General features: G+C 54.9%; 1 protein-coding gene across 1 annotated transcript; it reads right to left on the bottom strand.

Annotated features, from left to right (window-relative positions):
* Positions 1–30: 30 nt before the first annotated feature.
* Positions 31–21,844, bottom strand: HS1BP3 (HCLS1 binding protein 3). The gene is made up of 7 exons (XM_081069761.1): positions 21,794–21,844; positions 18,535–18,700; positions 14,761–14,968; positions 14,227–14,434; positions 6,371–6,525; positions 4,954–5,089; positions 31–2,257 (listed from the first exon to the last, which is right to left on the bottom strand). Exons 1-7 carry the CDS (start codon positions 21,823–21,825, stop codon positions 1,999–2,001), a joined length of 1,164 nt encoding a protein of 387 aa, XP_080925887.1. The 5' UTR covers positions 21,826–21,844; the 3' UTR covers positions 31–1,998.
* Positions 21,845–27,867: the final 6,023 nt, after the last annotated feature.

Genomic DNA, 27,867 nt, shown 5'->3' with positions numbered 1-27,867 from the left:
TTAACACAGGAAAGAATGCCACCAACAAATGCTGGAATGAGTAACTGACATAGGCTTTACTGCATGACAAAGTGTCATCAATTCGCGAGGAGGTCACAGACCAGCAGTGACAAACAGCCACAGTTCCAGGAGCAGCACCTGGGAAGTGCACATCCTCGCCGAGGTGTCTGGAGAGCACCGGGCCACCGAGGAGGCCAGGCCACAGTGGATGAACCCACACCAGAGAGGCAGGTCCGTCTGTGACCCCCGCCAGAAGACCAGCCCCCCACGGGCACCAGGCATCTGCTGGCTGCACCCTCTGCTGCCACGTCACACGTTGGTGACAGGTGGTGGGGGAGGCAGGCATCAAGGGAGGGGCGGGGAACTGGCATGGGGCGCAGAGGACACAACAGGGTGGGAAAAAGCCCAGGCAGAGCCGGCTCATCACCTCACCACTTGCTCCTTCCTGCAGTCAGCAAGGGAGGGGGGCAGGGCTGGGTGGGGCGTGAAGGCCTGGCAGTGAATGGAAGTGGCAGGTGCTGGTCCCTGGGGCTGAGGCTGTCCCAGAGCCAGCTCAGGGCCCAGGGGGACGCGGCCCTCAAAGCTTGGGTAAGGCAGAGAGGAGGAATTCAGCTCTCAGACCCCAGAACTGCCTCTTCCCTCTCACCCTGGCCAGGTAGAGGGAGGAAGGGCAGCCTTTTCAGGACTGGGCAGCTGACGAGGGTGAGTGGGACGCAGGCCAGATTAGATGGAGTGCTCTCATCCTGCAGGTCTCGGCACAGGTCCTGGCAGCAAGCACCTGGCCCGGGTTAGGGAGGCCTCCCCCAAGGTTGGCTTTTGGCCCCAATCAGAAAAGGGTCTGGGGTCCGAGTCCCAATTCCCTTTCCAATGCCTCTGTCAGGCAGGACAAACCAAGGAACAAGAGTGATTGTGTTTCATTAAAAACTAGGTCTGCACATGAAGAATATATTAAAAAAGAGACATTCTTTGCTCCATTAAAATCATTCATTCACTGAGAATTTCCTGAGTACTGTGCCAGGCCCAGACTGTGTGCCAGGCGTGCAGGGTCCAGAAGTGTAAGGCACTGGCCCTGCCCTGCACAGGGTTCCTTCTCCCTGGGAAGGCCACTCCCACAGTGAAAGGCTGGCGAGCAAGTCCAGACCTGGAGGACAGGGAAGGCCTGGCAGCACGTACCACTGGACAGACGAAGCCTTCGAAGCAGCAGCCGGTCCATTTGAATACAAGGAACCCGCCAGGCCATAGGCCCGGGCAGAGCACTGGGGGATGCTGTGGCCATTCTGCTTGGATCTGCAATGGCAGATATGGGCCCTGTGGCCAGAGGCCCAAGGGGGCCACGGTCTGTCCAGGCCTTCCCTGGGAAAGGAAGAGAGGAAGGAAGACCTGGGTTGTCAGGCCACACATAGTACAGAGATGTAGGCTGGGCCTGAGGTCTCTAAGTTGAACAGATAAGGAAAGCACCCTGCTTAGCACCTGGTAAGCAAAGGCAGCTCAGGGACATCCTACCCAGCCAGGCTCTCCCAGGTACTCATTCAATATCCCTGTCCTGGAGGACCCTCCCCGAGCCTACAGGCCCCAGGAGCCATGCTGCCCAGAGACTGGTTCTACCAAACCCACCCTCCCTCCTGTGCTGGGGCTGGCCGAGCAGGTGGGTACAGTTTCCTTGCCCCAAGGAGCCTCCCTGGGCATCTCCTGTCTCACTGTATCCTGGGGGCTGGGCTCCTGGTTGGCCAGGTACCCCACATGCTCTCCCCTCCACTTGCACGTGGCTGAGACAAGTAGGCTCCAATTCCTAGGGTGACCTCTCTGCGCCCTGCAGGGTTCCACGACCCCCAGGCCAGAGAGAAAGGAACACGGTAGTACAGGGGTGCTGTGACCTGGGCTTCCAGCCTCCTTCCCTGGGGGTAGAGGACCTGGCCTGCAGGGCACAGTCCCCACTCGCTACATGCCCCACCACAGGAGAGGGGCTGCTGGCCCAGGGCCAGCACAGGGGTCGGAGGGTCAGAAGAGGCTGGGAGCAGCCTGGCCAGGTGTGTCGTGGTCCTGGATGTACTGCAAGATGTCCATCTCATCCATGGCTTGGATTTGTGGCTGCTGCTTCTGCTGCCCAGACACAGCCTCAGATGGGCCCGCTCTGGGGGTAACAGCTGGCTTTCTGGGTAGCACCGGCTTAGCTGCCACTGGCGGTTTGGGCTTAGGCTGGGGCTGGGGTTTGGTCTCAGTCCTCAGGTTCAGAATCTGATCCAAGTCGTCTTCGACTCTAGGGAACCAGAGGGAGACGCCCTGAGTATGACCTCTTGCAAAACGAGCAAGGCCACCTCCCAACCCCAACCTGCCCTTCCACTACCTGCCCCAGGGAAGGAATTGAAAGGCAGGCTTCCCTTCCCTGCAACCCCGCAAAACAGCGGGGGCAGAGCCCACCCCTCAGCAGCCTCCGGGAGCTGCTCTGCAGATGGTCCCACTCTACAGACACTGGCCTCTTCAGGTGACTTTTTCTTCAACCCTTAAGAAATAACAGTAAGAGCTGCCAGATAAGGAGCCCCTGCTCTGTGCCAAGCACTTTAGAAACATTACGTTGTTTGGGGGGAGCATGGCCAAATCTTCAACCTGCAGAGGCAGACACTTAAGTCCCAGGAGGCGAAGGGACCTGCCTGACATGACACTGAGCATGTGGCAGTGTGAGTTGAAACCAGGACGTCTGACTTCAGAAGCAGAGTTCTCCTCTGACCAAGTTCAGCCAGAGTGAGAATAAATGAGGGGCTCTGTAGTGGGGTGGGGTCTGCCTGCCCACAGTGCCCCTCTGTGGGCCACATGGGTGCTAGACAGAGCCCGCCGAGGGCTGAAGCCAGCCTTAGCCGGGGCCTACCAAGACTCCTTCACGGCCCTGGACCTACCTCAGCCATGTGACGGTCACACAGAATCAGCCCCAGGTACCGAATGGCAGTTAAAAAAGGCGGGCTACAGCCCAGCTCTGCCCTTTGCCTGAGGGAGAGCTCTTGCTGCCAGCTTCTGGTGGAAGAACTCAATTCCAGGAAACCAGATGCACAACGGAAGGCCCATTAGACACATCCCACCACCCACCTACCCATTAATAGCTGTCTTGGGTTCAAGGTGACCTACAAGGCGCTACCCAGGGACAGGCTGCTCCTGGCAACCTCAGCTCAGAGGCCCCTGGCTCGCTCCACGGAGCAGCCCTGAGCTACCCCGGGACAGGTGCCAGCTCCTGCACCCTTCACTTGGAGACTGGGTGCCCAGAAAAGGCTCAGAGGGACTGAATTATCCTCAGACAAGGGCCCTGGGGGAAATAAAGCAGCAGCTAAAAGCCCGTGTCAGAGTTCAGGATTTACACTGCTTGGCAAAGCACTGACTCAGCGAACCAATCAGAAGCTGGATTTGCTCTGAGGCGGGGGTGGGGCTGTCTCATCTGGGATACACGTGGCAGCATGGGCACCCCTTTCCACCTGGGCTCCTGAGTCCTGGCTAGAACAGGTCCCATGAGCGCCGTGAAATGCTGTGTGGTGCTTCCTCTTCAAGCCATCCCGTGCACAGGGTTCTGCTTACCACGGGTTTTGCCCCGGCCGTCTGGCCACAGAGCCCTTTGAAGGCAGCACCTTTGAACACGCCCCGAAGCGATGTTCTGCAGAACTCAGGTCTGTGAGTGCCGGGGTCACGGATTGAGGAAGATCCCACTGGAACTGCCCCCTGGGACAAGCTGAGTCCTGGAGACAGCAGAGGCTCCCCGGGGGGGACACGCTGCGCTGGGCCCTGCCACTCCCCAGGGCTGACCCTGTGCCCCGCTTCCCTGTGCCTCAGTTTCTCTCCTAAACCTGTAATAACAATCCTGGCTTCTCCCAGCCAGCTGTGATGTCAGGGGTGAGGACACAGGAGCATGAACAGATGCCAGGGGCCATGGGGAGATGTAAATACAAGAAGCCGTCCTGTGACTCAGGCACGGAGGGCGCTTCGAGGGCTGTGTAATCGCCTGTGGCTGCTAACAAGGGTGCAGATGACAGTCTCCTGGGACTGCACGCCTCGGCGCCCTGAAACTGTTCCTGGAAAGAGACAGACAGCTCGGCTTCCTGTAAATCGCCAAGCACGGCCTGCATTCCAGGGGGCATGAGTGACGCGATGGAGAGATGCAGTGCCACGCACGCTCAGAGCACGGGCGCTGCAGAAGCCCCAGGCTGTGGGATGGGGGAGGGGAGGGAGGCACACGTCCCAGCCTCTCCTTCTCCAAATGCTCGGAGAGCCCTGGACGGACACAGGCAGGTGGACCTGGGTACCAATCCTGCTCTGCCCCTTGGGGGCTGTGGTCTTGGGCCAGTTACCTCTCCCGCACTCTCTGTTTTCTATAAAACGGACGTAACAGCACCCCCCACGGGACTGTTGTGAGGATACAACACGACCACACGGGAAGAGCCCGCGTTCTGTGGGATGATGGCTAGTCCATCACTTCCGCACACGTTCTGCCGAGCGCCCTCCACGTAACAGGGAAGCCTCGCCCTCCCCTCCGAAAAACCAGCGGATGGGACGCTGCTGGCGACCAGCCACTGTCCGGCGCATCTGCCCTCTGCGCCTTCTGAGTGGCTGCACGTTGCCAAGACTTAGTTTTATTTGTCTCCAAACCTGTTTATCCCAGTTATACTTGCTCTCGCAAGTACATAATAATTCTTTACATAGACTAATAAAATGCGAGTGCGGAAGGAAAAGAAAAAGACTTAGATGCACACAGTTCTCTCTTTCTAGAAACTTCTGAGCTGCTGGAGCCCGCCCCCGCTCCTCCAATCCCACCGCTGCCTCCTGGCCAGCTCCCACCCACAGGCTCCTGCCTTCCCAGGGCCAGGATTCCCTCCCTCAAAGGCCAAGGCTGGTGAAAGATCCCATGTCGGGACAGGTCCCTGGTTCTGTCCAGGCCACTCTCGGAGCTGGCAAAGCACTGCTGGGGACAGGTGGTACCTGAACAGCTCTTCAGAGGCCTCCCTGTGGCCTGGGCGGGACGTGGGCCCTCCACTCTCACAGGCGGCTGGCAGCAATAAGGGGTCATCCAGGGGGACGGCCCCACCAAGGTCGGGATCGCCAAACAACTTCAGGGCTGTGGAGAGGGCAGCAGCAGAGTGATCAGAGGACGTCCTGACCCACCCTCGGCGGCCTGGAGTGTAGGGTACAGATGCCTTGGCCCAGTCTCCGGGCCCCACTGGGAGGGAGCAAGCAAGGGACAAGGCAGAGTGCAGAAGAACCCAAGGAATGGGGCGAGGCGGGGGCGAGGGACAGGAGCCGGTTGGGGCAGGCATAGCGGTGTCCCCAGCCGCACCGCCACCTCTCTCTGTCCTGGGCCAGTCACCAGATGGCATCACTGGGTTCAAGTCCTCGTGGTCTTTCTACTGCTTTTAGGAGGAAAAAGCTTCTTCATGTGCCGGTCTCCCCATGACCCAAACTCAGCCCTCAGTCATTACTACACTCCAGACTTCCAATAAGCGCTTACTGAGCACCAACCACCGGCCAGGGGCTGCTGCCTGCGGGGAGCAGTGGTGAGCTCGATCCCCGCCCTCTCCTCGTCTCCGCGGCTCAACGCTGCCCTTGAGGAAAGGAGATCGCAGCCTCCTCACCGGGAATAGCCTTCTTCAGCAGGCCAGGCAAACTGCGCTTGCCTTTCAGGATCCAGCTTGAGTAAAGCCCCCAGCAGACACCCACCCCAGGAAGCCTTCCCTAGTGTTCCCACAGGCACGACGTTCTGCTCAGACCTGTTACAGATTCAGGCTACCCTGTAATTGTCAGGAGATGTACTGCCTCCCTTGAGAGGTCCTGCGGCCAGAGTGTGCCTACTCAGGGATATGTTCTCGGGCCCAGCACAAAGCCTGGCCCTTGGTGGGTAGTCACCAAGTGCTGGCTGCAATTAACGGGTGACATCAATTCCCGGCCTTGGACGAGGGCCTGGGCAGGGTGAGGAAAGGTCAGACTCAGGGACAAGTCCGGAAGTCCTCAAGCTGCTGAGTGTTCCCCTTTCCGTCTCTGTACAGAATTCTCCGATGGGATCTATGAGGTGACATAAAACCTGTCACAAACCAACCCCACAGTCGCGGCGCATCTGGGGTCCCTGCCTGGTCACGACGATCCCAATCCACACTTCTCAAAGCAACAGAGAAAACTACCCTCCCCTTCCAACGGAAGGGAATAAACATACAGCCCCGGAATGTTCCAGGTTGTGGGAAAAGAGGCATTAGACTAGATTTCTCCAGCAGAAAAGCTCCATGAGTGAGTCTGTGTCATGTCAGACTTCCATCCTGCTCACGTGTGGCAGGTCCAACGCCACTCACAGGCGGTCGGGTCACCGAGGGGACACCACGCGTGATGAAAAGTCAGGGGCACTACTTACAGTCTCTGTGGAGCATGTCGTCTGCGGGGTCCTGGGGCTTCCTGCCTGGGCCAAAGAGCTCCTCGTCAGGGTCTACTTCCTCGTCAAAGAGGGTGAGCCGCGGCGAGGGTCTGGGCTTCACGGCCACGTCAGGCCGTTTCTTGGGCTTCTTGGAGCTGGAGAATCACAGACAAAACTCAAGGTTAGGATGTTTCGGACAGCCCCGACCGCTGGTCCAGGTGGCCCGGTCAGACCCACACCAGTGCTGGGTGGGCCTGAGCTTGTGTCCAGAAGGAACTCCAAGGACCTGAGACTGGAGGTGGCGAGACCCTGCTACTGGATTGGACAAGCCTGTGCCCAGGAAACCACTGCTGTCGGGACGTAAGGGGGGGACAGGTGGGCGTCTGGACTACAAGGCCGACAGCCTGCATGGTCACAGGCCAGAGAACGCACTGTCCGCCCAGAGGCTGTGGGGGCGGCTTGACCTCAGCACCCCCTGGGCCCAGACACAGAGTCGCTCCACGCTCCATGCCCGTTGCAAGTGGGGGTGGATGCAGTCTGAGGCCGCAAACCTCAGGGCCTGGCCCCAGGGGAGAGCACAAAGCAGCCGCGGTAAATGCTCCCCGTTTCTCCACACACACTTCCCCATTCCTTGAGTGGTGTAACCTCCGTCAATCTAGAAAGCACTTCAGTCGCATTGAGCAAACCCTCTCCTTCAGGAAGCCTCTCAGCTACTCAGAACCCCACTCAACTGTCACCCCTCAGGTGGTCCAGGTCCTGCTCTGGGCCAGACATTGCTGCGGGAAACCGAAAGGGGGCAGGAGGGAAGCTTCTGGGCCGTGGGAGGGCTTCATTTCCTGGTCTGGGTGGTGGTTACACAGTGCACACGTAAACATTCACGAGAGCCGCAGATGTGCACACGTCACTGTAAGTCACACCCCAGTAAATACACTTGGTTCAACAGGTGATCCAATCCCTGGGGCTGATGCCTAAATTAGCCATTTCAAGGCTCCCGCAAACGAGAATTTTTATTGGAAACAGGATTTCTGCTTTGCCTGCCTTCCTGGCAGGCAGTTCCATTGGACCAAGGTCACCGTCTGAGCTCATGCTGGCAACACTATGTGGCTAAAGTGCACCGAGAGGCTGGTTCTACCCCCAAACATTGGCACAGATTAACCAGCAGCAGATAAAAATAGCAGCAGGACGGCCAGGCGCGTGGGAGAGGAGGGTGCCCAGAGGCGACCATTCCCACGGTCTGGATGTAGGGGCCTGGTAGGATGTCAGGCTCCCAGCTGAGGTGGGGGAAGCCACCTGCAGGAAGGTCACAGGACAGAGCCCACCTGGGCGATTAGGGCTGAAGCCTCGGCCATAGGCTCTCTGTTGTTGGGCAGACTGAAGAAACTGGTTCAGAGAAGCTAGGTGTCTGCTCAAGGCCACACAGCAGGCAGGGTGACACTGACAAGAAGTGAGGGCAGTCATGCTCACAGTCGTCTACTCCTGGCCCCTGCAAGTGTCGCACAAGCAGGCAGGAGACACAGGACAGGGTGAGATAACAGGCTCGACCCTGCTGTGCTTAGGGGGACCGTGGCATATTTGGGAGGCAGCGAGGGAGAGCAGAGACTCAGAGGCAGGGGCTGTGGCTGTGCCAGGAAGCCCCACGCACCCCAGTCCCTGTTCTTTCTCTGTTCCAGGCACCAGCCAGATGGGCTCACATCACAGGCTCCCAGGGACATGCCTCCACTTTGGGACCAGCTTCAGGCCCTGCCTGTGACGCTGGGGAAGGTGAGAGCAGCCTGGACTCCATCCTAACAGCAAGCGTTTTCCAGAAACTTCAGCTGTACCCCCTCACACACATTGAATCAGGGTGGCCACTCTTACTGGGATGTTTCCCTCTTTTGTTTCATTGATTAGGCAGAGTCACTTCAGTTCTACTGACCCCCAGGAAGTGGGTTCAAAGACAGGCCATGGCTCTCGAGGCAGGCCACCTGGAGATGGCCCCGGCCAAGGCTTAACGGTATCAGAACCCCAGGGGCGAGCCCAGGACGCTGTGTTTGAGTCCCTGTGGAATTGATGATCACTCAGGTTTGGGAGCCACCAGACCAGCCTGGGGCCTGCTGGCTCTGCCCACTGCTGTCCCTCAATTACCCTTCGCTTGGCCCTGCTCCTGGGTCCAGCAGGGACTGCAGCAGTGAAGGGCGGAGAGCCTCCAGCCCAGGGAGGCAGCTCCCCGGGAGGGCAAGGCTGGGCCTTGCCACTCTGCAGCCATTGCCCGCTGGTCCACAACCCAGAAACTTAGCAGGTCCTGAAACAGCTCTTGGGGAAAGCAAACTCGCGTGCTACCCAGCAAATGGGCCCCTTGCAGCAGGGTGGGTGAGAGGCTTCCCAGGGACCAGAAATCTGAGGACGCACTGAGAAAAGGAAACCGTCTGAAGAACAAAGGAAGTAAGAGCGAACCAACGTGATTAATTATCGCTGGAGAAACCACGCAGAGCTTTCAGTGATGTCCCTTCTTAAACCTAGTTCTGGGTCTGAGAGCACAGATTAGATCGGACTTTTTGGCTATGTGAGTTTTCCTTTCAAATTGAATGAATGTTGTTTTTCTCCCTGGAGATGTTTGTGGTCTGCTGTTGCCTTGAATTGAAATACAGTGAAACTACAGCACATAGGGGTGTGCCATCAGGCACCATCTGTGTACTCCACCCCATGCGACCCTGGGCCATCCTCTATCTCCCTGACTTCCCTGACCACCTCCGGGGCAGACCGAATAAGCAGAAATATGGAGCTTTGATGGCTAAAAGCCCCAGGGTCCTGTCCTGGTTGGTCCCCAAACTTCAGTCTCTGGACTAAGTAGTGTGTCTGGTCCAGAGCAAATACTCAGTCAATATCAAATGGAAAAATGGATGGATGGATGGATGATGGATGGCAGTAGAAAGGAAGAAGGGGAAAGGAAGGACAGACAGATGAACAGATAGATGGATAGACAGGGTGACAGTGCAGCTGTTATCCAGACTTATTTCTCCTTACCCCTCTCCCCCCATCCCGAGAGGGAGTGGAGAGAGAGGGACTCTCAGCATCTGTCTGAGACACAGACCCACATTTAGAAAGCCCTCTGCCCCATCATGCCTCCTCCCGAGCTCGCTCAGTCACCTCAGCTGGTCTCTCCATCCTGCCCCTCAGCTGTTCTGTGAGTAAGTAGCTCATCCATTCACTCTGAGTGCCTTCCCTGACCCAGCACCTCCCATGTGCAAGAGCCTGTGTGGGTGATGAAGGCATAGAGATGAGTAAGGCCTGCCAATGTCCCCAGAAACGCATAGCTGAGCAGTCAGACACATAACCTGATTATTACCACACAGAACACTAATTCCAGGACAGCTGGAGCATAGAGGAGGGCTTCCTAGTGGAGGTGGTGCAGCAGTGGGCAGTGACCGGGGTGGGCTAAGCGTGGAGGAGTCTCAGGCAGAGGAACGAGAGACCCTCATTCCATGAGGGTCTGTGGGAGCATGACTTGGGTGTGACCAGGAACCCAGTCGCCGCGGAAGCTTTGCTCCTGGTCCATGGAGAAACGCCCAGGGCCTAGACGGGGGAAGCAGCCCTGTGTGAGGGGGAGACGAGATCAGGGAGTGGAAGGGGCATGTCTAGGATGATGCCAGATTTCTGACCTCAGGTAGAGGGTCAGGCATTTCATATGTGAAGTGAGTCACTAAGTCTCCAAGCCCAATTTCTTCCCCTCACTCATATGTACTGTGACTGCTCACTCAGACTATGATCCTGGCACCCCCACTGCCCCCCCTATCAGCATCCACCCAGATGTCTGGAGGACACACTGCCCAGCTCTGCATTCCAAAGTAATGTCCAGTTTCTTCACTCAAGGCCATGGCACCGGGCCCTGGTTCCAGTTCTCTGAGCAGAGTGTGGGAAGCCCAGCCTTACAGGAAAGTGTCTTTGTACAGGAACCAGCCGGTCCCTTGGGAAGCTGAGTGATAGTCCTCAGGGACAGGGGGCCTGGAGGGTTCCCTGAGCACCAGGAGAAGAGGAGGGAGGCAGTGGGCACTGTGGGTAGGCAGGGGACGAAAAGGCAGAGAGGCCTCCCCAATAGAGGGTATGAAGTCCACAAAGAACCCTTCACTGAGCAGAAGCTTCTGGGACCCTGCTCTGGGGCAGGCATCTGGGGGAAAGCGCAAGAGAATGACCACTCTGTGCATGAAAAAGTTCCTCAGTGCCGGTGACAGCAAACACCTACAGAAAACACAATGTCCCCAAGCAGGGGCCAGGCAATGCCATTTACAGCACACTGACCTGCTAGACTAGGGAGCACAGAGTAAGAATGCATCAGTCTAGTGATTGCTAAGGAGAGACCGAGCAGATAAACTTCAACAACAACAAAAGGAAATTATGGACCGGCACACGGGACACAATCCCATTTTGCTAATGAAACACGAACACCCCAAAGTGTCTACTTTCATGACAAAAGTACTTTTAACTGTTTACAATTTTTATATGCTAATCATATATTATTCAAGTTATAATTAGAAATGGTTCTAGCAGAGTATTTCCAGCAGAAGGCAAAACTATTTTCGTAGAACTTCATCTTTCTCAGAACTGTGAAGTCTCTAAAATAGAAAGTTAAATATGAGAACTATGTACGACGTGGAAAGCGACTATGAGAGGGCACTAAGTGAAACAACAGTACAAAAAGGCACACGCGCTCATGTCTGCAGCTACGTGGTCGCTGCTGGGACCCGGACCCAGAAAAATCCCCTAAGTAGTTGAGTGGAGTGTCGGGACGGGCAGGGTAAGGGCTTCTTCTACCTTTAAGGCTTCCTAATCTTGTAGTTACTCATCTTTTCCCTAATCAAAACCAGGTTTAAAAGACAAAGAAAAGCCAGGCGAGTCCTGCTCCTGGCTTTGTGCTGCCGGCTCCCACCCTTCCAGCAGCCCTGCAGCGGAGCAACAGCGCCCCGCTGTGGCCACCGCAGGGAGGACCAAGGCCAGAGCCAGACCCAGACGGGCGCTTGGGGGTGGCACACGGGCACTGCTGGGACAGCAGGGCTGCAGCGTCTGCAGAGGGACTTATGGCACAGAATGGAGAAATATACATGCAAAGCAAAGTCATTTGCAAAGAACAGAATGTTCCCCACCAAAAGACGGAGTGCACAGTGCTGCAAGAAAGTCAACAGGCCTACCTGGGTGTCCCTGGAGAGGACAGGAAACCTGACTTCCAGGCGTAACTGCCACGGCACACAAGGCTCTGCCAAATCCCCACTCAACTCTATCCTCGATTTCCCCATCTGTGAAATGGGATAATTCTAGGGCCCTGACACCTCTTGGACTGCTGAAAGACTGGAATCAAGGGACAGCACGGGTGGGTGGCATCAAATCCTGACTCTGCCGTCTGTATTTGAATGAATTTGGATGAGCTACGTGACTCCAAACTTCAGCTTCCTCAGACACAAAATGAGATCGTGCCACTCAGCTTCCTAGGGCACTTCACAAACCAGACCTACAGTGGACCTAAAAAGCAATTTGGTGCATTGTGACCTTTAAGAAAAATGAAGTAGAATAGGAAATATTTGTTCACATAAATTCTAATCAGTTTGCAACACTTAATAATCTCTCAAAAAACGTCGTTATTGTTCCTGATGAGGTGACAGCACTGACTAGTGTCACACAGGTCACTAAATGAAAAACGGGCAGAGAATCTTAAGCTTTCCTAGGATTCAGAAGCGAGACCTCTGGGGTGCAGGCCAGGGATGGTGTTGGGGGGCAGGTGGTCCCAGGACAGCTGACACAGCTCCCCACAATCTGCTTCTGAAACAAGTAGGAAATTCAAGGCAGCCCTTGCCATCCGTAAAGAGCATTTTCCTATCCAAAAAAGGAGCCGCTTTGCTAAGCATGTGCTTCAGCCAAAGGCTGGCACAAACTACTATGGCACAAGGTCCGTCTCAGCTTGGCACTGAGTCTGGCAACTCAGAACAACAGAGCAGAGAGCGTGAGTTCAAACAAAGCCCCATCCTCACAAGGTAAAGCCCAAGAAGGGCCTGCAGGCCGTGCCAGGCTGAGAACATAACCTGGCCATCCTCGCTGCTGCTCTCTCACAGGGCCACTGACCCCACTCCAGGACAAGGCCAGCCATGGAGCTGGGAGGGGCGTGACTCCTGGGAGCCAGGTGCCACAGGACCCTTGGCTCCGGTCCCATCTCCCTGAGCACCCGGGGCCCCTCCCTGAGGACGAATCCTCTTCCTCTCTAGGCTTGTCTCACAACCACCCTGCAGCGCAGGCGGCCATGCCATGGCGCTCATCCCCACCCTCTGTGCCCACACCTCACATCCCACCAGGGAAGGCCTGTGGAGATTGGGCAGTGCTTTCAGGACTTTATTTCTCTTGTAAAGCTGCCCCTGCCTGATTTCTCACAGGCTCTGATCCCTTTCTGCAATAGGACCTGTGAGACAGGCCTCCCTCATCTGTTGACTGAACTTCAGTCAGTCTCATCGTGGCAAAGAGAATGTCACCCAGGGTCTGTGGTCTGAGTGATGGGGCAGAAAGATGGGTCCTTGAAAAGAACTAAGCACCAACATTCATGTTAACTCACTTCCCCTTCACGAGAGCCCCAGAGATAGGTGCTATTATTACCCAAGTTTTGCTTCAGAAAACTAAAGAAAAGGGGTAAATTGCCAGGGACACATGGCTGGTAAATGGCAGAGCCGGGATTTAAACCCAGGCAGCCTGGCTCCACAGGCCAGGATCTTACACTTTGTTCGAATCCCAGTAGCATTATTTACCAGCCGTCTGATCTGAGGCAAGTTACTTGCCTCAGTTTATTTAATCTGTAAAATGGGATAAGAACGGCTGCTTGCAGGACATCAATGAGACACAGTGTGCCAAGTACAATGCGCAGCTTGAAGTAGGTGCTCAAGAAATATTAGTTCCCACCTTGTTTCTTGCATGTTTGGGCCAAGAGGAAACAGTGAGGGCCGTGGGGTGGCTGAGCGTGTCTGCTTCCCTCTCATCTCCTTCTAGTTGGGAGGTCCTGCCGAAACACCTCAGCCTGTGCCCACTGGGAGGGTCCTTAGCAGTGAATGTCTGGCTCTCCAGTCTCATCTAGCCTGTAGCCCCTCCCCCAGCACTGGGTGGGCCTTGCTGTGTGGGCTCAGGAGCAGCTCTGTGAAGGCAGTCAGCGGGCAAGGAAAGGAGAAGGAATGAGAAGGTGGCAGAAGCAGGACACCATCCAGAAGGGACCAAGACCCCAGCAGGCTTGCCTCTTCTCCAGCCAGTGTACGGGTGTGTGCATACGCACACGTATTTGCTCATGTGTGCATGTGTATGCGCATACGTGTAAAGGAAAACACTCCACCGGCCAGGGGACCCCAGGCTCACTATATTCCTAGCATCACGCCGTTGACACCTCATGGGTCACCCGTCCCTTCCACACATGTGATTCTCGGGAGCCTTACAACCACCCTGTGGGGAGGCAGGGCCAAGGTAAATACCCGTTTTACAGACAGTGAAACACGACCCAGGGAGCTCCAGTCACATGCTGCATGTCACAGGCTGCCAGTGATGAGCCGCACAGAGAACCCAGGCTGGTGGGCTGGCTGGGTGTGTTCAGGCCAGCTCTGCCAGGCTTCAGTGCTGAGCCGGGGGATGGCAGTGGGAGGCCACCCTGTGACCAGGGAGGGGCAGGCGATACCTGAGCCCCGCCCCACAGACACGGGCCATGTGGAGGGTGAGCAGACAGCCGGTTCCCTGAGCACACCAGGCCATACAAGGTGATGGCCGAGAAAGACAGGGTCTTCTCAGATTCCCAGTGGGGAGGGAGGAAGTTTCCCCAGAGCCTGGACCCAGCCCGAAGGGGGCCCTCCCCAGCACGCGACACCTACCGCATGATGCCCAGAGGGTCCAGTGCCTCCTCCTCTTCCGAGGACGGCCCTGCATCCTCGCTTTTCTGGCTGGGGATGAGTGGCCCTTCTGCTCGTTCCTGCTGCTGGAAGAAGTCGAACGCCTCCCCATCATCCCCTGCCTGACTGTCTGTGTCTAGGACCGAGACATCTCTGATGGTGAGCTCTGCAGTCCCCGGGGATCTGGTGCCTGTGGAGGGAGAAGAATGAAGGCATCTGACACCCAAATACCAGGGGACAGGGAGGTGCCTCACCACACCCAGGACCTAGCTTCCTGTGGAGTCCTGGGACCAGGACGCAAGTCTCAGTGGATGGGGGCAGCCAGAGCTCCAAGTGCCTGCTGTAGGCCCCCAAGGGTTAGTGGGTGCCAGCAAAGCCTAGAGTGGAGGGGTTCCAAGTGGGAGCCTCTGAGCACAGCAGAGACCACAGCTCCTGAACGGCTAAGGCTCAGGGCCTGTCAAGGCCTAGCCCTGGGCAAGGGGAGACCTCAGGGATTTGGGACAGAACCTCAGGTACCTAAGAATTCTAGCAGCTCTGGGCTGCTGACCAATTCAGCGTCCTTGGAGATGCAGCGCAGAATCTCATTGAACACAGCTGTCCTTTCCCGGATGTCAGACTCGCCAACGAACAGGACCTTCCTGGGGAGTGGGGGAAGGCTGGCCAGTGGATAATGACTGCTCAGTTTCTGGTAAAACTCCTCAATCTCGCTGTACTTTTTGGAGACCTGGAATGAGAGAAATGTACAGTTTCTTGAGTGAGGAGTGAAGAGAGTGCTCCTCCTTTCACCCCACCCAGAGGTCCCGAGAGAGCCAGGGTATTCAGAGCTCTCGCCCAGGACCGGCTGCCACAGGAGTTTGGCTTGGGTGTGCCGCCCTCCTGACCCTCTGCCCAACTCCTTGCCTCAGGCTCCGTTCCTTAAGTCCCCGAGGCAAAGCTGGGCTCAGTTATGGAAGTCTTAGTGGCCCAAAGGAAAGATGCAATCATGGTGCATTCTGGGCACTGTCACAGGTACAAACAGAGACAGTTGATACAGAGACCCCAGACCACAGGAGCCCACGGCCACTGCTTCCGTTCTAGGCCTTCTGTGCATTACGAGATGACCTCATGGTCTGGCCAGCTGTTAGGTCACCTTCCTTTCTCAGTTGGATCTCTGCATCATTCTCCCATGAATTAGCAGTGGAGCCAGTCCTTACAATACCCAGGTGGACAAGAGCCAGGTATTGCAGTTAGTTTCTCTGCCACCAGCCAGGACCTGTCTGCACACCAGGACTTTGGAGAAGCAGGCCAGGGCTCCGCGGGCCATTAGAAGGTGGTCCTGGCCGTCTGAGTCACCCTGGGGCAGCACTCAGCTTCCCTCCTCTCAGCCTCTCCCCAGGACTCCCAAGGCAGCTAAGGGACTGCTTGTTCACGTAGCAAGCTCTTGTCGCATGTTTACTCTGCATGGGGTCACCCCAGCACGTGTCGGTCTCGTGTGGGCGAGCAGCCATAGCAGTGGTTGGTGCTGTCATTGTGGTCTGTAGAACCCAACGTGGGCACTCAAAGAAGACTCACTCGCTCTGCACCACACACCCCACCAACAGCCCAGCGTCCTCCCTCGGTCCTGGTCTCCTCTGTGCGCTCCTGGTATGCCGGGCCTGCCTCCCCAACTTGTCTGTGGGAGTGAGCATGAAGACATGGATATTGCCACTTCTGCTCCCAGGCCATGGCCACGCCCGCAGCACACGCTGATGGACAGCAGGGCATCTGGACGTATTCACACGGGACCCCAGGCAATCCTGTTGCACAGCTGTGTTGGAGCACACAGTCCTGGCACACGCCCTGTGAGGGGTGAGAGTTCCAGAGGCAGGTGACTGGCTCACTGGGAGACTTCGGGAACTGCCCATGGGGATCACCTGGGACAGGGCACTGCCGCCTGCAGTTGTCAACACAAGAGCCTGGCCCCGGAGCTTCCGTGAAAACAGCCCTCACAGAAAGAGAAGAGGGTGCCTTCAGGAAGGTGATGCAGGCTCCCACCCAGGGTGGTCCTGAGAACTCAAGGCCAGAAGCCCCACCCAGCAGAGCCGGCCAGGTGGGGGCCGAGCGCCCTCTGCTGGCCTGACTGCTCCACGCAAGCCCGGCCCAGGGAGCCACCAGGACCTGGGTCCTGGACCCCAGGAGGCTAAGGGAGAGGCACTGCGAGCTGAGGCGGGAACTCCCATGTACTGCCGCTGAGCCGGCAGACAGTATCACCACCCCTATCCCTCCGACATCAGTGTGTGTCTGCACCGCCAGAAGAGGTAGGGGTGTCTGCTAAACCGCAAGCAAATACCACGGCCTTTCCCAGAGGCTGGTTAACCTGTGGTTAGCAATTAAATTCACTTTATATTAAAACATGTATGTCCTTTTAAGGAGTAGGATGCAAAACGCTCATTCGTTTATTTTTTAAGCTAAGTCATCAGTCTTCAAAGAGATTCCTACATCCCATGGGAAGTAAATGTGTTCTTTGCCCTCACCTGTGCACACACATGCACACCCCACAGGACACGGGTGTTACTGGTTAGGAAAAAGTGGCATTGGCGTGAAGCATGGGGGTGTTAAAGATCCTCACACACACCCACGCATGTGAGGCTGGGCCTTTGTACAGGATGGAGCAGGCGGCCGGGGCACTCCTCTAGGGCTCCCGGAACGCTGCCTCTCCGTCATGCATCAGATGGTCCCCCTCTTCTGTTCCTGACCCTGAAAGCTTGGCTGTGTTGAGCTCCACTCTGGGTCAAGTCAGATCACCAGGCGCTGCAAGCCACCCGCAGAGCAAAGCAGACCCAGAACTACCACTGGCATTACTCCTTGGTTCTCACCAAAAGTCAGTCTAAAAAGCAAATGAAAAACATCATGCTCTTTTAGATACTTCCCATGATGTGTTGAAATGTCCCTTAATGAAAGATTTGTGCCATAAGCTTTTTCTCTCTTACAATCTGGTGTCTCTTCTAAGGGGTCACCAGAGTGAGGTAATTCCCTGTTTCCCTTTCTCCGCTGCCAGGAGGTGGGAACGCCCTCTGTGCAAACCTGCAGCCGGTTGCTCCTGTCTGGACTGCAGACTCTCGCTCATTTCACCTTTACCTAACAATCCTGTGGCCCGTCTCTCCTTTGACAAGAAGCCAAAGGTAAACACTAAAAGAATGAGATTGTGATCTTGCCCCCACCAACCCTTCTTGTAACTCAGTGCTCCCTGCGATCCTGACTCCATGATGCGCCCTTCTCTTCCCTCAGACTCCAGGCGGCTCCTCCTTCTCCATGACTGTCCCTGGGCTGTGATGTCCCTGGGGTTTCCCCCTCGGCCCTTTCCTCCACACTCCATGTCCATTTTCTGGGCCACTCCATCCACGCCCAAACTTTTAACATCACCTCCAAGCCAATGCCTCCCAATCCTACCTGACCTAGTCCTCACTCCATCCTCGTGTACCCATCGGTGGACATGTCACACTTGACCCTTCCCGAGACCTGCCCCTGCACCAGTGCTCTTGATTTCAGTTAGTGGAAGCAATCAGTCAGCAAATTATGTTCATGGTACCTCGGAACTATTTTCAGCTGTCTCCCTCATTTCCACACTAACTACTGCTGGCCTGCTCCTAGCCCTCACCTGGGGTATTACTGTATGAGCCTTGTAACTGACTTGCCACCCCCCTGCCTGGTTCCTTCCAATCCAACTCCACTCTCCCACCAGACTAACCAGTGAAAGGCAAACAGGACCACGTCACTCCCCAACTTAAAATTCCTCCTTGGCTGCAAGACAAGCGAGGCTCCCTACACACCTTCCATGACCTGGATTCTGCCTGTCTCGCCCTCACCTTCTGTCACTTCATCCAGGCTCACAGGTCCCCACACAACACCGTTTCTGCCTCCACGCCTTTCCTTAGGCTGTGACCTCTGCCTGGGACACCGTCTCCCCTTCTGCTGCCGCTTAGCTCCACCTGCTCTTTAAAACAGTACGGTCCTCACCTCCTCTGAGAAGTCTTCCAGAACTCTTTGTGGTGGGTTAGGTGCTTCTTCTCTACACTCCCACAGCCACGTGTGCTCCTGTCACTGCCTGTATCTGTCTCTTTGTCAGTATCTCTCCCCATGGACTGTAAGCTTCGATTTACTTGTGTCCTTACTACCAGCATGCTCTGGCACTCCCAGGTCCTGAGCGAGTGTTGAAGAAGTGCCCACTCCCTGACGCTACTTGAACCCTGGTGGCAGGTATGCCTGCCCACGTGGACCCCTAGATCCTGAGCACCCTCGACCCCCGCCCTCCTGGCAGACTCCCCGGCTCACCAAGAACTGGACGACATCCTCAGGTCTGTGCTTGGCAGATTTGAACGCAGCCAGCCGGGTTACCACCAGGATCTGGTACTCCACGTGGCCTGACATCATCGTGCCCCGCACTTCCTGGTGCTGGGGCACGCTCAGGTCGAGGCCCGTGTGGACATTCTGAACTTGCCTGTCAAAGGGAAAGAAGGCAAAGGAAGCTCAGGTTCCAATCAGTAGGCTTCTCGAGCAAAACGCAGGCAGGAACTCGGCCTGGGTGCGAGGCTACTTCGTTGGCTAGACTCAACGGTCACGGCTCCAGGCCACCGGCCCTGGCACACGCCAGCCCCTCATAAAGCCTGGCTTCCTGGGCCTGGGACCTGTCTTTGGGTTGGTCAGGGACAAAGAGGGACAAAAGGCTGTTCCCAGCAAGAAAAAAAGGCTGTTCCCAGCAAGAAAACAGGTGAAAGCAGAGAAAGCGGGGCTGGTGGAGAATCAGACAGCTAAGTCTTACACAGACTCAGCACTCGAGCTCCTGCAGGGTTTGTGGGTATGGCACCCTGGGTGCTCTGTTCACACCAAGGAAAGTGCCTGGCTCCTGTGCACACAATGCAGGCATGAAAGCCTGCCGTGAATCTCGAAGGAGCCAAAACTCCTCAGCTAACCAGAGGGTCGCAGGGCTGCTATAGAACCTGCCTCGAGTGGCGGTGGGGAGATGGAAAGGGCGCTGAATGCCAGCCAGGCACTGAGGGGCCCTTACAAGGCACTGAGAAGGCTGCTGTCTGAGGCTCTGAGGGGATCCTCAGCAAAACATTGCCACTCTTGGAGACTTTGTAAATGCTACGTAAACATACTGAATGATATGCAAGTCAAAGAAGTTATGGAATGTTTTCTCTGAAGTTAGAAAAAAAAGCTAAATGTGGTCCTCATCCTAAGTAAGGGCAAGGCAGACCCATGCACGCAACCTTACGTTACACAAACACCTATGACAGGACATGCCAGAAATGGTATCAAGGTGGAAACCTACCAGGGGCTGGGCAGGACTTTCAGAACACAAGAAAGGGGAGGCCCTGAGAGGGAGGCAAGGGGCCGGCCAGAACTGTGCCTGGAGCAAGGCTCTTTCCCTCTCTGGAATTATATCCCAATCTATCAAATGACTCCCTGCCCCCGGTACTCCTTCCAGGCAGATTCCTCCCGACTCCACATTAAGCATGTGACAGTCACCAACATGAGGCCATTTATCACCAAATGGGGAGGACAGCCACCATACGCCTATCCATGAAGTGTGTATACACATTCACTGACCATACAAACCTGTGCACACGCGAACACCCCATGGGTATGAGGCACACCATAAGTATGGACCACTTGGGAGGCCCAGGAGGTCCTGCCTTCAGTCGGATATTCAATGAGCCCTGATGTACGTGGACATGAGGCAAAAACACACCACACAAATCGGCTCTTTTCCTTTCACCAGTAACCAAATAAGCGTGCCTGGTCTTACACTGGACCGTGTGGACCGTGCTGCTGCTGGCGTTAACACATGGGTGTTATTGTTAGGAGTGTGGAAGAGTAAAGCCAGACTAAAGGTTAAAGGTGGGCGTGACAGTAGCTGGCAGCATTGCAGGCTCTGTTCTAAGGACCTCACCTGTCTAAGGCTGTCACTCAGCCTCCCGCAGCCCTACAAAAGGGCACTGCTATTTAGATTCATTTAAAGACAGGGAGACAGTGAAGACAGGCTCGGGGTCTCTGCAGGTCAGAGGCAGAGCCACGGTTCATTCCCAGGCAGCTCCCCCAAAGTTCCCCACCTTCCTGCTGACGAGGCATAGAGTAGGCACCTCCTATCCATACCAGGCACAGAGTAGGCCCTCAATAAAAATCTGCTGGATAAAGGAAGGTAGGAATGCATGTGGTGGTGGAGATGGGAGGCCGGGCCTTGTGTTTGCACTTACCCTGCTGGCAGCCCCTTGGGTTTCCTGGTGCCTATGAGCAAGAAGGAATGGCCACCACAAACCTGCCTTCGCCACCAGCACGTGCGTCTGAGAACAAGTCCTGTGCAGGTGGGGCAGTGAGGCAAGCCCCTCCCAAGCAGCCAGCATCATTCACCGCCCGCTCCCAGTCTGTGAGTTGCTGAGAAGGCTGCCTGCTGAGAGCTCTGCTCATACCTACCAATCTCAAACCTCGTTCTTACAGAAAAGGAAACCGAGGCTCGGCGAGGGGAGGTGACTTATGTGGCACTGGGGAAATGTCCTCTGCCAATGAAGAGAAGACCTGCAACCTCACAGTACCATGCAGAGGAGACCAAGCAGGTTCCCACATCAGGGTTTACAGAGAGAATCCTGTTTTTCTAGACCTGAAGTAACAGCAAAGTTCAGTTACAGCTGGAAAAATAGCAGCTGAGCTGGATAACACATTCATTTATGCAATAAAATTGGCATCTTTGCCCAAGATTTTGTGTAGTTGGGGACAAGGGTAGAGTATATGAAAATAGTTGAAGTGAGTCACTTTACAGATATTAAAACGGGGGAAGTAAGAGTAAAACCATGTCCATGACGGTCTTTCCAGGATCCATCTTGCACCGGGTCCTTCAGGCCTGGGCCAGGGAGGGCACACCGCATCCCCCACTTCCCAGGGCCCCCTGCAAGGTCACTTCTCCTATAACTTCACTTCTCCTGAGTTACCCCGAGGGCCGCCCCTCTCTCTTCCCTTCAGTGGTTCAAGCCCACTCTTCCTGCAGGACGTGACCGCATTCGCCCGCCCGCTCCCAGAGCCCCGGGTACACGCCTGCACTGCCTTCCCACGGCAACCTGAGCTCGCCACCCCGCCCAGCACCTGGGCCCGCCTGGCCTGCCCTCATGGCAGTGTCTCTCCCTGCAGGGCCCGGCCTTGTCCGATGTACTGGTCTGGTCCCCAGGGCTAAGCACCGAGCCTGGCACACGGTGAGCACCGAGGGGCTGCAGACCTGGATGTGGGGGCCAAAAAGAAACGAACGCAGGTCGGCAGGGAGGAGGAGAAGAGGGTTCCCTTCCACGGGGTCTTGAGCTCATCACCCTCTAGGGGCCACAGTTTCCCCGTCTGTAGGAGAGCGACACGCGACGCCGCCCGCCTCTCCGGCGCAGCGATGGAGGGGCCGCGCCTGGACAAACGGTCAGGGCGCAGCGCGGGCCCCACACGGCGCGGGTCCGGGGCCGCCGCGCTGATCCGCCCGGCGCGCCGGGTCACGGCTCGCGAGCACCTGGACTCCACGCCGTGCGAGACGTGGCGCCAGGCGCGGGGTCTGGCTCACCTGGAGGTGACGAGGACGGCTGGGGACTGCATCTCGGCGGCGTCTCGGGGCGGGGCGCGGCCGGTCACGGGACCACGGGCGCCGGCGTCGCCGAGTCCCCGCCCCGGGCGCTCTGCCGCCCCTCGTGGCCACCGCGCGGGGCCGGAGGCGAGGTGCGGTTCCAGGCGGCTCTGGAAGCCCCGCCCCCGCGGCCCTGACGCGGCCCCCGGGGCCGGACGAGCGGCCAGAGCCCGCGGGGCTCCCGGTGCGCAGGAGGGCGAGGCCGTCCGGATGGTCACCGAAAGGCTTGCTTTGCGCCTGTTGCCCGGCATTGTTAGTAATGCTATGGACAAGAAAGTCTGTCCACCCTGCGCTAGCAGAGCCAAACGCTAAACACAGACTTACGGCGGAGAAAGACTGGCTGTTTTGTCATGAATGGTGCCACCCAGCAAAATAGGAAGCGAATGTCGAAAGCCCTAATGCTCAAAAGCCGGAGCTCCCGGATGGTGTGTAGTTTATAGGTTATATAGGGCAAAAATCACAAGACCCCATGGGTTAGGGGGTGGGGGTCATGCTGGGAGCTGATTGGTCAGAGGTGACGTAAGGGTAGCGAGTCATTTCTTCAGCTCTTGAGGACAGTTCTGAGGTCTGTACCAGCGTCCCTCTGTCTGGTTTCTTGGGAAAGTAGCCAGGGAGTTGTTCTACCTTAGGGCTCAGAAGCTGACACATAACTTAGGTCAAGATGTTATCTTTAGCCTGTCCTAGGTCCAGACCTCGTGATCATTAGTCAGGTCCCAGCGACTGTCTTCGGCTGCCTGCAGACTGCTGATTATCTAGAGGAAAGAGTAGGTCTTTAAGGGTTATACCTCTATCTCTATATCTATCTATCTATCTATCTATCTATCTATCTATCTATCTATCTATCTATCTACCTACCTATCTATCATCTATTCTATCGGCGGTGCCAAAAAAATGTATACAAGTGGACACTTTGGTCAACGTTGCTCAAGCAGTAGTTTGCCATAACCAGAAGTGTCTGGACACTGATGGGAACCACTTTGAGCACCTCTTGTAATTGCAGAAGTCAAATGTGACTTGTATTCATCTTTTATTATCGGTATATATTGAGTATTACAATTTTAATACAGTTTTACTTTCTTAAAATGTGTATACATTTTTTGGCACCGTGTGTGTGTGTGTGTGTGTGTGTGTGTGTGTGTGTGTGTGCAACCACCTGTGAAATGCTTAGCCAGGGCCTGGCACAAAGTGACATTTAATCAGTGTGACTGTTTGTGTTGCTCTAATGTGTGGCAACTATAAAAAGACAGAACACTCTTCTATTTCTGCTCTCAGTGAAAGGACACTCCACCCAACCCTGTGCTTTCAGAGTGTGCCCATGGACCTGCTGCCTCCAGCGTCCCCTTTCCTGTCCCCTTTTCAAGGTTCTGGCTCCTTCCTACTGCCTGGCCTACCTCTGATGTCTGCTTTGGGGCCAGTTTTCCTTGAAAGGGGGCTTAGCGGTAAAGGCATGCAGGACATAGTGGACCCTCTCATAGTAGACTCACCTCTTCTTGGGATGAGAAGTAGCGGTCATGTCACCTGCCAAGTGGCCCAGGAGAAGAAAATCTGAGACTGGAAACACACAAACCCTCTGCCCCTATTCTGTGCTCTCTCCATGGAAAACCCCAGGGACAAAGACAGAAACTAGTGCTTAGTTCTAGGGCTTAGAACGCATGATGGGATTGTGTCCCCTGAAACTCATGCAGGAGGAGCAGAAGAGTGTCCCCTGCACCTCAACTTCACTACCACCACCACCACCACCACCATCATCATCATGACCAACATGGTTATTACTTGTTCTGAGTCAGATTTTCATGAAGAAATCCTACAGCAAAAAGTTTTGAAAATGGAATCAGGTCCCCCAATGTATGTCTTGAATAAATACATACACTCATGTGCTTTATGAGATTTGTTTCAAATGTGTTTGTAGACAAGATGAGCAATAACGAATAGAAAGATGGATGTGTGAATGAATGAAGAATGGAAGTTCTGCAGGGGACCCAGTACACTGCCTGCTCTGCCTGCCTACCTGCCTGTCTATCTGGAGGGCACGGTTCATGGTAGCAAGCGGTCCATCTCGTTTTGATTGGCATGCCCCACTTCAGAGGAAGGCAGACAGAGTGTGGGCCTCAGTGCCCCCAGAGTTTGGCACAGTGCAGCTCCCGGGAAGGACTAGCGGGATGAACAGTCACATCGCACATTCATTTATGTGACATACACTACATGCTGGGCACTAAGCATACACGGTGAATAAGGCACGTCGCTGCCGTCAGTGAGCTTCTCTGCCCTTATACTTGCGGTGGGGTGGGGGTCAGAGAAGGCTTTCTAAAGGAGCCAAAGTTCAAGGTGACCCTGAAGAAATAAGAAGGACTAGGACAAAGTAGAAGGAACATCATATATGAAGCCCGGAGACAAGAAGGATCATAGAATTCAGGGAACGAGGGGCGAAGGGAGGTTAAGGGGAAGGGACAGGCAGGAGTGCACCAGGCTAAAGGCTTCAGGTTGACCCTCAGGCCAACTTGAGGCCATCGCAGGGCTGTGAACATAGGAGGGGCCCGACAGGCTGTGTTGTAGACAGTGGTTTGGAGCATGTGATGCTGGAGGCAAGAAGGTGGGCAGGATTGCAGAACAATTCAGACTGGATACAATGGCGTCATGAAGTAGGGTGAGGGCTCCCCAGGTTGAGATCAAGACACAGGGATAGAGAGAGAGAGAGACAGGAGATGGAATTGGCCAAGACCTGAAATTGAGTGAATGTGGGCGGGACAGGGAGTTAAGGTGCCACGACTAAAGTGTTTGGCTTCTGTGAGTGGCTGGATGGTGGTACCATTCTCTGGGGCAGGACAGCTGGAGAAGGGACACACTTTTGGGGGCGGGTTGGGTTCCGTTTTGGACAGGTGATGTTTGAGGGCCTGGGAGGTGGAAGTGTCTGGATCTGTGGCTCTGACCCTGAAGGAGGCAGGCCTGGGCTGGAGACCCTGATGTGGGAGCACAGGTAAGAAGCTGTGGACGCTGAGCGAGGGTGGCCCACCCGTGAGAACCCGTGGAGAAGACAGCCCAGGAGGGCTGGCGAAGCACGTGTGTTCCAGGGGCAGCACAGGTGGGGGACTGTGAAGAAGGGAACTCCCACTGTTGATGAAGTTGGCAGCATGCCTGTCATCAGTGCTTTGCAAGCAAATAAGCCCCACTCCTGGCCCCAGGGGTCCCGAGTGTACACTGCAGGGGACCTGGTACATGCCAAGCATGCAACTGGCTCCTCATGAAAATGACCCCGACCCTGAGAGCAATCCCATTTTCTGCCTCTGTGGGTCCTCATGCTCCTAGGTGGCTCCAGTGGATAATTGTATACAATGCATGGAATGTGGGATCTAAATCTGATATTTTCTGCTTCCTGCCTGACTGAAGCAGCCCATTCCATGGCTGAAGCTGCATAACACGAACCACATTGCAGAGCGTCCCCCTTCCCACTGCCCCGGGAGGAAAGCTCCAGGCCTCAGGGACAGTGAGGTTAGTAAGAGACACCACTGCCCGCAAGGAGTCTGATCTGAGCTCTGGCCATGCCACGCACCTACACTGCCCTTCTCTCTGGTGGGACAGCTCTTCCAGGCACTTGCTGATTTGTCTCTGCCCTCTACAGTGATGCTTTCATTCTCTAGGGGTAATCACCCCAAGTGACCTACTGTGTCACTCAACAAACGTTCCTGGGCCTAGTTCCGGGCCTGTGACCTTGCCAGGTGCTGGGATGCAGAAAACACAGGCTGTGAAGGACAACACTCTAGTCCTAAGAATTACTTAAAGTGAGGTATCACGATGCCTGTAACTCTTAAATGTTTCAGGAAAAATGGGGGTGGGGAATAGAGCAAACATGGTGCTTTAACCATAGTGCAGCGTCTCTGTGACTGAAGGGCTATGCCCCCCTCCCCCATATTGGGAGTGCTGGCAGTTCTCTGCTCAGTTCTCCCTGGGACTTGCCTTGGCTGAAGAGCACTGCCTCACCCAATTTCAGGCCCGCCCCGTGGGGTGGCCCCCATCCAGCAGACTGGTGGGGGTGATGAGTGTGGCACCATGTTCCAGAAGCTTCATTCTGAAGCAGAGGAGACAAGCAGAGGATTTTATGGAACTATTATATAGAAATAATTCATGCTCACTGTAGAAAAACTAGAAAAGATGGATAGTAAAAAAATAAAATAAAAATCACCTGTCACACTATCCCAGACATAACAATTATTAACACTTTGTTATTCCTGCCCTCCTTCATAGCCACAGTGTAACAATCACACTCAGAAAATCTGACATTGATACAATACCATTAGCTAACATGCAATCATACTCCAATCTGCCCCCTTGTCCCAATAATGCCTCTTACTGACAACGGCTTCCCCTCTCCTCCAATCCCACATCCTGCTCCCTATCAAGAATCAAATCGAGCGTCATGCGTTGTGTTTAATACTCACACTCCTTTCGCCTCCTTTATTCTAACAGTTCCCAGCCTTTCTCAGCTCATTGTCCATGACACTGACATGGACGTCCACGCCACTTGTGCAGGCCACACCTCAGCTGGGGTTTGTCTGATTACTTCTCATGGTTTGATGCAGGTTAGTATTTGGCAGGAGTGCCACACTGGTGATCACACCAGAGGGCACGTAATGCCAGTGTCCCCCATGACTGGCAGTGTTAAGTTGAATCACGTGCTTAAGGTCAATTCTGTTTTTCGAATTTTTTACACGTATATTTTAAGATTTTTATGTTGTTTGACCATGGACATTTCTCTTGGTAGTTTTTACATTGAAATCATACTTAGAAAAGTATTCCTTACCCCTATGCTGTTGTCTTGATCTGTCAATTCTGCTTCAAGTGCTACACGGGAATTTATTTATATTGATATCTGATAATAAAGCTCTCCAAGGTGGATTTACAATTTTATGATGTAAAAATGAGGCTCTGTTTTCAGACAGAGCAGAAAGAAAGGAGGATCCCTGAGGAGATAAGAGGGCTGGGATACAGAGCATGAATGGAAGGATGGTGACAGACACACCCAGTGACAATTGGACAAAGGCCCATCAGTGTGGCTTGACCTTTGGTCTGAATGGCTGAGCCTGCCCCTCCGCCTCCCTCTACTCTGCCCACCCTGTCTGTCAGTATCATATATTTTGGGCATCTTTCTGTGCCAGGCAGCACATCTAATTTAGTCTTCCATTAGGGGAAACACAACCCATGTGAGTGTGTATCATTATTTTGTTATTACCCTATTAAATGCCATTTTGGTTATTTCCAGTTGTCATTATTACCTCAGTTTTTAAAATCCTTGTATATTTATCTTGTGTGAGTATCCCCTACAACAAATTACATTTCTACAAGCGAAAATGCCAAGTCAAAGGGTTTCCTCTTTAAAATGTTGATGTTGTCACTGCTCTTGGAAAATCTCTATGAACTTCCATTCCTGCCAAAGGTATATAGAATAGCCATTTGTGCGTCCTCTCACCAATAATGCATTTTAGCTTCTTTGGTTTTACTCAACTGAGAGGTAAAGGAAAATGGAATCTCACTGTTCTTTTCATCTGCAATGATTTGCTGGTGGCTTCCGGGATTCTGACTCCGTTACTTGATGTTTGTACTAATTCTTCAGATGTGCGTCTGCAGGAGTCAGAATCAGCATTTGGATCAGCCCTCCAACTCCATCCAAGCCAGGAAGTCTGGGAGGACAGAACCCAGCCGGGGCACTGCCCAAGAGGAACACATTGTTTAGAGGTGGATCAGATACCTAGGAGCGCGGGAAGCACTGGCGGTTGCCATAGCCTAGGGCAGAGTCCCCAGCATTGTAAGTACCCTCATCCTTTGTAGGGCCGCCTCAGAGACTGTCTCCTGCAGACCAGTCTCACGGATGTCTTTGCCATGATGTGGGACGAAAGACCTGAGGCAGCCACCCAACCGGATGACCCAGGTCCCCAGGTCAGCCCCATGATGTTCCTGCTCAACGCTCTGCTGTGTGAACCACGAGACCTTTGGATCTAGTGTCCCCATCCTCAGGGGGGGGC

Source organism: Rhinolophus hipposideros (assembly GCF_964194185.1).
Source record: "Rhinolophus hipposideros genome assembly, chromosome: 12".
In the NCBI taxonomy this organism is placed as follows: Eukaryota; Metazoa; Chordata; class Mammalia; order Chiroptera; family Rhinolophidae; genus Rhinolophus; species Rhinolophus hipposideros.
Note: the sequence above shows the minus strand (reverse complement) of the source record. Positions and strands in the feature narration are given on the sequence as shown.

What these genes read in the sequence shown, in the direction of transcription:
- HS1BP3 (XM_081069761.1), bottom strand. Translation starts at nt 21,825, where the DNA reads ATGCAGTCCCCAGCCGTCCTCGTCACCTCCAG. An exon ending in AGGATGTCGTCCAGTTCTTG is followed by an intron (nt 14,969 to 18,534) that starts GTGAGCCGGGGA and finishes CTCTCATTCCAG; the next exon opens with GTCTCCAAAAAGTACAGCGA. An exon ending in GACCCTCTGGGCATCATGCG is followed by an intron (nt 6,526 to 14,226) that starts GTAGGTGTCGCG and finishes GTGATTCTCCAG; the next exon opens with CTCCAAGAAGCCCAAGAAAC.